The 10,078-nt window shown below is 38.3% G+C and overlaps 1 protein-coding gene across 1 annotated transcript; it reads left to right on the forward strand.

The window, feature by feature from the left end:
- Nucleotides 1-1,777: 1,777 nt before the first annotated feature.
- On the forward strand, nt 1,778-9,867 carry LOC311147503 (uncharacterized protein). The gene is made up of 2 exons (XM_084184254.1): nt 1,778-2,029; nt 7,628-9,867. The coding sequence occupies exons 1-2, from the start codon at nt 1,864-1,866 to the stop codon at nt 8,641-8,643; spliced, it is 1,182 nt and encodes a 393-aa protein (XP_084040380.1). The 5' UTR covers nt 1,778-1,863; the 3' UTR covers nt 8,644-9,867.
- The last annotated feature ends 211 nt before the right edge of the window (nt 9,868-10,078 follow it).

Consider the following 10,078-nt stretch of genomic DNA (forward strand, 5'->3'; position numbering starts at 1 on the left):
GACTTTTCCCTGTTTTTCCAGTTTTGCATTTTGCTTCCAGCACTAATCTATTTTGGATGTGCGGTAGATTCTGCATATTATCTACATGGAATTTTCATCACATGTAAAATATATAGAATAATAAAATAAGATTTTAAAATTAAAACTAGAATGACAAATCTGTAAAAATTATCCTAAATGTAACACATACATTTAGTGAAAACCATTGGTGTTTAATATGGAGCTTTCAGCATGAAATATATTTTATCTTTTTACTTGTATTTATTTTACTATGTCTTTGTTTTAAATGTTTTAGCGCGAAACTGGTGGCAGTTGTGAAAAAAGTCAATAGTTGGAAAAGTTGCAGAGGTAATTGAAAATAATGCCATTGTTGAAACATATGGTCTCTCTACTAGAAACTCATGGACGATATGGACGCAGATATAAAAAAAGTAATACTTTATATGATTATTATTTTTTAAGTTATTCAAAGTAAAAGTTATTAAAGTATAAATTACCATAGATTGCCATAGATTACCTGTTAATTACCAACAATTCTGGTAACACTGGTAAATTACTGGTAGTTTTACAACCCTAGGCCAGACTGCTGTTATTGATACATTAAATATATACTTTCCAGAAAGGAGCACCTTCCATTTGTTCAAGACTATTTCTCATCCATTTTGACCTAATGCTGCTCATTCATGATATTGTTTAATCTTGTACAGAGTAATGATATACAGTCGACTCATGATGAAGAATTTATTCTCCCAGAGCATCTTATACTTATGATAACCGGGTCGTTCCACGAATAGAGTACAATTTGCGTTCCACAAATAGAGTACATTTTGCATCCCTTTGATATTTTAAGTAGAAATAGTGCACCAATATTGCATTTTAAAAGCATGTTATATTAAATTAAGTGCCCTTAAATATAGACCTCATGGATAATTGTATAAATCAGTTGTTAAAGTGTCAATAATTTGCATTTTGTTATGTTTTTCCAATTTCTAGGAAGAGTTTAACCTGCTTTAACCCAAAATTTCTCCCAGTTTTCACCATCATTGTAAAGCCCTAGTTATGTTCTTGTTTTGACAGTCATTTTTGAAGATTAGAGGTCAACCCTCTTACATTAACTGAATTCTCATTTTAATATGGTGAAATTATATTACATTTAAATTTGGTTAAATAATAGTGTAACAGCAGGTAAGCTGCTCTTTATGGTAATTGTTTGGTGTTTTGTGCTTGAAAACTGACCATGTCAAGCATAACATTCAACCCTGTGTGAAGCTTGCATTCAATTGCCCCTCCCTGTTGCACACTACACATTTTCCATTCCCCCTGTCACAAGGGATTTATGGCTGATTTAAGATTAAAATCTCAACCTTGTTACAGAAAACTATGTTACTTCAATTGCACTTTATTGGCACTATAGACTCAACCACGCCTTTCAAAAATGATTTGACTAGAACATGGAAGTAGGATGGGAGACGACTCTATCACAGAGTTTCTAAACCCAGGGGCGCAACTATATGAAATAATAATTAATTATTATTTATATGGTACTTAACAGAACATTGTTGACCATTTAGGCGCAAAACATTTTTTACAGAAAACGATCTTTTAGAAATACTTGTAATTATTATTTGTATGATAACTAGTATAACTAGTATGAAATATATCGATAATTGTGCATATTTTCGCCATAATTATTCATTTACAAAGTGTGCAGGATGGGACTTTTATTTTTGAAGGATTTCAAAAAAGTGTGACCCGGAAGTACTTAGTTATTCTTGCCAGTTTAGATTTTGCATACTTTTTTAGGAGTAAAGAAAGACCAACTGACTCAACTGAATAGGCTACCCAACTCTCATTCGACTGAAAATGTCTAAACTAGATTTGTTGCGTGTATTTTTAAATGAGCGATTAGCTGCGGCTGCTGCGGAGATTTTCGGGGCCGTTGAGAAAACGGTAGTGGAGTATCAGGAGGAGAATAATCGGCTACATAGATTTCTGCGGATTACACCGGAGATAAAACAATGCAAAACAGGTTCGTATGTAGATATACTGATAGTTACCTATAGTTGTACTAAATTCGGACACTGGTTAGGCAAATAGAGATCACAATTTTTTTTTTTTTTATCAAGACATTGTTTTTAGCTAATTCATGTTCTCTCCATTTGTTTTTCTTTATACAACGGGTGGGTCTGATCCTGAATGCTGATTGGTTAAAACCGTATTCCAGCTGGTGTCTATTCCACAAATTACCACCAGCTAAATCTATGACGTTAAAATGCCTATTTACTCTGGTCCATTTGACTGCGCAATCCACTGTCTCATCAGCCCAGCCAGGCAATTTATAAACTTGATCTCCACTATAAAAGCATCTAGACATCATCTCACATTTCTTTTAAACTAACATTTTGTTTTCAACAGCAGATTTGTGTATAAACCTTGCTGTCTGTCTCTCTGACATTTGCAACATTGTTTCAATATTCAAATTCGATCTCCAGCTGTCCCATAGCAATGAAGGTATCGGATGAGACAGACAGGCAGTCAGCTTTTCTCAGCCAGTCGAAATCATGAATCAGTATCATTTTTATGGATATATACAAAGAACTATCAATGGAAAACAGGTAAAACGAAATGAAGTGCAGCTAGTTTGCTGTCTTTCCAGCTTCAGTTTGAAGTGATTGTTGGCTAGCTCCTCTGAACAACAGTGTCCTGATGAGAGAGCACATTTTCTATGCCAGACGAAATCGCGCCTCATTAGCTCATTGTTATGGATGTGTCGAAATAAATGTCACTAGAAAACAGCTTAAACAAATGCAAATGCATCTACTGTTGTTATTCTGGCTGCACAGTTTGACTGTAAGTTAGCCCTAGTTGGCTAGCTAGCAAGCAAGGAATAAAAACGTTGCCAGCCAGTATGGCATTGGAACATTTTGAACGAATGACTGGTCGCGTCCATAGATGCAGAACAAAAAGACTGAATGACTGGGTCGCGTCTCTGGCAACCGATAGAATGAACGACCAGCCGGCTTGTGTAGCAACCCTAGATTTGTCTCGGGACTATATTTAAAAAAAAATGAAAATATGTCAATCGTTACCAGCCGGCTTGTGTAGCAACCCTAGATTTGTGTCGGGACTATATATATATATATATATATATATATATATATATATATATATATATATATATATATATATATATATATATATAAATAAATAAATGAAAATATGTAAATCGTTATTTGAATATGTTGGTAAACCATTATATAAAAGTGAGAATGCCTGAGAAGCCGGTGTTTGGGGGATATATTGGCACGGTTTGCCAACACCCATGACAATATATCCTCCATACACCGGCTTCTCGGGCATTATCACTTAAATATGCAATTTTTCATGTGTTCCATCGCAAACATTCATAAACAAATCTCACAAGTATCTGACACCGCAAGCTCCCAGCTACTATCTAATCAACACAACGTTGAACATTTTCCCACCTCTGGTTAGCCACTATTGGCTTAGAAAGCCAAACCTAACACTATCTGCCAATTCATTTCCAGAAATATTGCCCCTGTCTGTCTGTGGTGCACGTTTGTCTATCACTCCGTGTGTAGCCAGTTGATATACGCGTCTTGTGGGTTGACAGAAATACATTCCCCAAAACCTTCTCAATTAAATGTTAACTGCAAAGTAGGCTTACCTGTATATCATTTGTATCTATTATTTGTTCTTTGTAAACTTTGCCATGACATGAGCAGTAGCAGTACAGAACCATAGCTAGACCTGCACGGTCCTCTCTCGCTAGAGGCACAATTAAAGGGCCAGATGCACAATTAAAGGGGATTTACACTCAAAAATCAATTTGTTCTTCCAAACCAATTTTTTTTTTCTTCTTCTGATGTGATTTAACCGTCAACATCCAGTTTTGTTGTTTCTTTATGAACAATTGTAATTTTGAGAGTGAAAAACAAAAACATCAAAAACCAGGAATAATACAACTAAGAAAACCGAATTTGGGAAAATATAAAACCTAATTTGGGTGAAAGAAACTAGGATTTTATAGGGCCCCCTGAGAATTGTATATTAACCATTATTTTAGCAGGTATATTGATAGAAAAGAGTGCACTACTTTCTCTTGTACAATAAGGACCCGGGGAAGAGTTGCAGGGGAGAGGAGTTTCCTGAGTGGCGCAGTGGTCTAAGGCACTGCATCGCAGTGCTAACTGTGCCACTAGAGATCCTGGTTCGAATCCAGGCTCTGTCGCAGCCGGCCGCGACCTGGAGACTCATGGGCGGCGCACAATTGGCCCAGCGTCGTCCAGGTTAGGGGAGGGAATGGCCGTCAGGGATGTACCTCAGTTGATAGAGCATGGCGTTTGCAACGCCAGGGTTGCGGGTTCGATTCCCACGGGGGGGCAGTATAAAAAAATATGTATTCACTAACTGTAAGTCGCTCTGGATAAGAGCGTCTGCTAAATGACTAAAATGTAAATGTAAAAATGAGAAGAGAAGAAATTTGCCTATTTGAAAGCTAGAAAAAACATTGTAGCTCGCGACATCATTTAAAAAAAGTAGTTATCATGCTAGAAAAGGTTGGAGACCCCTGATAAATAACGACACATTATTATTTGTAGATTAAGTCAGTCAGTCACAATTTACCCTTGATACATCACGGTTTTGATGCTCTCGAAGACAGCCCGTGTGTTGTTGTGATTCTGGATGGCCAGATAGCTAGCAACAGTGAGGGGATTCGATGAATCTTGCCTGGGTGCCATGGTAGGCGTGTTTTGCACAGGGTGAAAGTTTATTCTATTGCATTTGTTTTGGAACCGGTCTGCCTCCCGGGCATGAGCCAGGTGCCCCGTTCAAAGCCCACGGTGAAGTCGGCTCAAAACAAAAGTGACGTAATTAGGCACAAGTAGAAGTGATTCACATGCAAAAGTGATTGTTTTTGATAAAAACGCTTTATCTGCCTTCCCAATGAAAACTACAGTAGTTTGAAAATGCAAACATATATTTGATGGAAAATATATTTTTCCATGGACGATGCACCATGCTGCCTTGTTAACAACATGACCAAGTGGCGCAGATTACTGTTCATTTGAGAAGGGCGCTCCTCCCTCACTGCTTTTGCCGGTTCACGTCACCGGGGCCATAGACTGGTGCCCTGTGGCTCAGCATAATCTAATCCGCCCAATGACAAGAAGCTGATATGTCAAGTCTAAAATAATGTCTAAAATTTGCTAGCTAGCTAACCAACATCTGTAATGATGTATTTGAGAGACAACAAGTGCTCATTGTACAAATGTATTTATGTTTTCAATAAACATTGGAGACAAAATAGTTACATGGTGTCAACAATCTAAGACAACCCTGTCGGTTTTGCCCCATAGTTGCACAGACATCGGTTTTGTTGCTAAATAACCAACCCGTCTATACACCAATTCAGCTGTTAGCTGTGAATGTGTAGCCTACAAGATGAAATGAACAACTGAAGCAAAAAACGATTCATATGTGTATATTTAAAATAGGAATATAGTTGTTTGTGTCACAAAAAGCGTTTTGATATGGCATGTCAATGTATACAGTCTGCCTATTATAAGTATGCAACCCACCCCCCTTGGATTTTTTTCACATTTTGTTATGTTACAAATTGGATTTGAAATGGATTTAATTGGGATTTTTTTGTCACTGATCTACAGAAGTGAAAATAATTCTATAAATGTTTACAAATTAAGAAATACAATTAAAATGTGTATTAGTTATATAATATAAGTATTCACACACTTTTTTATGGCAAGCCGAAATAGCCTAAGTTCAAAAGTAAAAAATAAATAAAAATAAGCTTACCAAATCACAGTAGCATGGATGGACTCACTCTGTGTGCAATAATTACATTTACATAATTTAGCAGACGCTCTTATCCAGAGTGACTTACAGGATCAATTAGGGTTAAGTGCCTTGCTCAAGGGCACATCGACAGATTTTTCACCTAGTTGGCTCGGGGATTAGAACCAGCGACCTTTCGGTTACTGGCACAACACTCTTAACCACTAAGCTAACTACCGTTAATAGATGTTAAGATGATTTTTAAATGACTACCCCATCTCTGTACCCCACACATATAATTATCTGTAAGGTCCGTCAGTCAAGTAGTGGATTTGAAGCAAAGATTCAATCTCAAAGACCAGGGAGCTTTTCCATACCTCGCAAAGAAGGGCACCGATTAGTATATGGGTAAAAAGGTGGACACTGAGTATTCCTTTGAGCATGATGAAGCTATTAATAATTTTACATTTATTTAACCTTTATTTTATTAGGGAGTCATACTGAGACCAATGTCTCTTTTACAGATGAGCCCTGAATTACAGAAATACAGACATCAAGGTATATACAAAATTCAAGCAGAAAGAAACACGGTTATAAAAACAAACACATTCATCAGTAATGAGGTCCTCAATCAGCTTTCTGAATTGCCTTAGAGGCACCAAAACATACAATTTAAGAACATTTTGAAGATTGTTCCACAAATAAGGTGCAATGAAACTAAAAGCTGATTTACCCAACTCAGTAGACCAAAGGAATTTCCAGAGTTAGCAATCCCTGATACCGGGTGTGGTAACTCATATGTCTTAAGGTTAGTAATGATGTTAGGTGCAGTGGGAGTTTTTGTAAAAGGGCTTTATAAATGAAAACATAGCAATATATCAATCAACGTGACATCAAAGAGGGCCAACCAACTTTCTGGTAGAGAATGCAGTGAGGCGTACTAAGACTGTTGCCCGTAATAAAGTGCAGTGCGCTATGATAAATGGCATCTAACGGCTTTAATGAAGCGGCAGCTGCGTTCATATAGATGATGTCGCCATAGTCTAGGGCCGGTAGGAACGCCGACTGAATCATCTGCTTCCTACTATTTAGCGAGAGGCAGGACCTATTTCTATAGAAGAAGCCCACTTTTATTATCAGCTTCTTAACTAACTCATCAATATGCTATTTAAAAGACAGGTTTTCGTCTATCCAGATGCCCAGATATTGGTAAGCAGGGACACGATCAATATGGGCACCATCCAAAGTACATATGCTTAAATTATCAGAGTTATTTTTAGGCTTATAAAATGTGTCTTTGGATGGTGTATCAATACACACAGTCACTACAAAAATGCAGGCATCCTTGCCAGAGAGGAAGGAAACCACTCATGGATTTCACCATGAGGCATCTTTGAATCTTAATTCAGAGCAGATATTTAAGTTGTATGGTTTGTTAAACTTTGAAGTCTCCGTAATAATTCCGTTACTGTGGCCTGTAGGCTTGTCAAATAATGGGCAAATGTTGCACAATCCAGGTGTGTAAAGCTCTTAAGAGACTTACCCAAAAAGACTCACAGCTGTAATCGCTGCCAATGGTGTTTCTAACATGTATTGGCTCAGGTGGGTGAATATTGATCTAATAAAGATATATTAGTGTTATATATGTTTATGTTCTTCCACTTTGACATTTAAATAATATTTTGTGTGGATTGTTGACAAAAACAAAAAGGTATTAAATCCATTTTACAATGTGAAGAAATCCAAGGGCAGTGAATACTTATGATAGGCACCTGTAGATAACCACTTCTCCTCCTCTCCTTCCCTCCAGACTCTCTGCAGCTCTCTCTTGCTGTCTCTGAAGAGGAGGTTCCCTCTGAGCAGCAGTACTGTGAGAGGGAGTGGAGGCCCAGTCTGTGGCAAGAGAACCCTGAGCCCACACAGATGAAAGAGGAACAGGAGGAAGTCAGGACCAGTCAGAAGGAAGAGCAGCTGGAGGCTGATATCATAGAGTTCATATTCACTCCTCCTTGTGTGAAAAGTGAATGTGATCAGGAGGACCCACTTTGGTCCTTAACTCTTCCCCAAACCCAGACTCTGGAGAACAGAGAGAGTGACTCTAAACGAATGGATCCTAAAGCTTTTGGCACTGTGACCCACCTAAAGGGTTTTGAAATTCCCTGTGACCCTCCAGATAATCAAAACAATGCTTCCAGCCACAGCTCAGCCATAAGCAGCGACCCAGTAGGACTTGACAGCAGTCAACCATTGGATCCCAGCCCACCATTGGATCCGAACCTACCAATGGGGGAACACTGTTCCAAACCCAGCACCACATCGATAAAAGCTCACCGCTGCCGTGACTGTGGCAAAACGTTTCCTCTGAAAACGGACCTGCAGAGGCATGTGAATCTCGACAAGAAGAGACTCAGTGAATGCCACTTCTGCAAAAAACAGTACAACTCCACTTGTAAACTGAAGGCCCATGCCAGACTCTGTCACGGTGGGAAACCCAGCACCTGCCCCTTTTGTGGCAAGACCTTCAAACACAAAGGACATCTGTCTAGGCACATGAGTATTCACACAGGAGAGAAACCATTTAGCTGCGGTGACTGTGGGAAGAGCTTCAATCAGAAGGGGGGCCTAAGAAGACATATACTGACTCACACAGGAGAGAGACCATTTAGCTGTCATTTTTGCTGTAAAAGCTTCAGGCAGAGGAGGGATCTAAGGAGACATATACTGACTCACACAGGAGAGAAACCATTTAGCTGTGATGACTGCGGTAAAGGCTTCATTCGCAAGGAGCACCTAACTGCACATATGCGGACTCACACACAAGAGTAATCATTTATCTGTGCTGACTGCGGGAAAAGCTTCAATCATAAGGAGAAGCTGAGAATTCATATGGACTCACACAGGGTAGAACTCATAGATCTGTGATGACTGCCGGAAAAGTTTAACTCAGAAGACTAAAGGCTCTATTCAATCCGTATCGCGGATGTTCAGCGTTAGTGTGATTTTACATTTAAAGGCAATGTTGCTGCGTTAGCTGAGACTGCATTCACAGTAAATGCTGCATATGTTGGCTCAGTCAGAAATGACCTTAACATTTATATCGCGCAATTTGTAATGCTTCAGCGATATAGATTGAAAAGAGCCCTAACCTTACCGAACATTTACGGACTCACACAGGAGAGAAACCATTTAGCTGTTGTGACTGCAGGAAAAGCTTCAATAAGAAGGGGGACCTAACCAAGCATATACTGACTCACACAGGAGAGAAATCACATAGCTGTGCAGTCTATGGTAAAAAATTATCTCAGAAGGTAAACCTGCTGAAGTATGTAAACAAAACATACACAAATAAAGAAAACAGGATGGAAACTGAAAGAAGATGTTCTGTCAGAAGATAGGAATGAAAAGCAATTGTGAATAATTCATGCTCTGGGTTTTAGAGAAATAGATACAGTACATTATGGATTTACTTTTGTAAAATGTTCTATGTACATAAAGTTTGATTGGATTGAAAGTATTAAGAAATGAACAAACCGTAGTGCGTGTATTATGGGAATCTTACAGATCGCTGTTCTGTTGATGTTTTCACGTTATTAGAAACAGGAAGATCTGGACATAAAAAATCAAATCAAATCTCAGGGTGATGAGAAAATGGTCTGACTGATGTTATTGATTTGTCAAAAATGTATACTTATCCACTTTATCCAGAAAATATGACCTTCCATCTGTCCAAGAGTATATTTTATCCATTTTCACCTAATGCTAGTCATTCATGATATTGTTTGAAATTATATATTTTGGGAACCAATGATATACGGTCGACACCTCGTGAGTGCACAGTCTGTTTTATGTGCACAACAGTGTTTTTCCTGTCCTAATTCAATAACATCTACATTATAATACTGTAAACCCTCTAAGCTGCGGGAGGATCTCTGTCTATAATTTTGCGCAGATTTTCTTAGTTGTAGGCTCAAAAGAAGCGCATCATCCTCTTACATGGTAGTGTCAACTTTATATATTGCCAGGGGAGATGATGTTGTAATAAAGCATTTGACGTTATTGTTGTTAACTGCATTAGAGCGTTCTCAACAAACACTCTTTTCAGACCAGGTAGCTATTAGTCTTTCGAAAGTCAAGGCATAACTTAATTTATTGATAAGACAGTGTTAGACTTAACCATTCCATGGTAATCGTCCTAGTCGTTTACTGGCCAACAAGCTATGCAGCAATGATCATTAGCTGATATAGCAACTATTGAGTCTGA

The sequence above is a fragment of the Coregonus lavaretus genome (genome assembly GCF_964263955.1).
Source record: "Coregonus lavaretus genome assembly, chromosome: 20".
NCBI lineage: Eukaryota > Metazoa > Chordata > Actinopteri > Salmoniformes > Salmonidae > Coregonus > Coregonus lavaretus.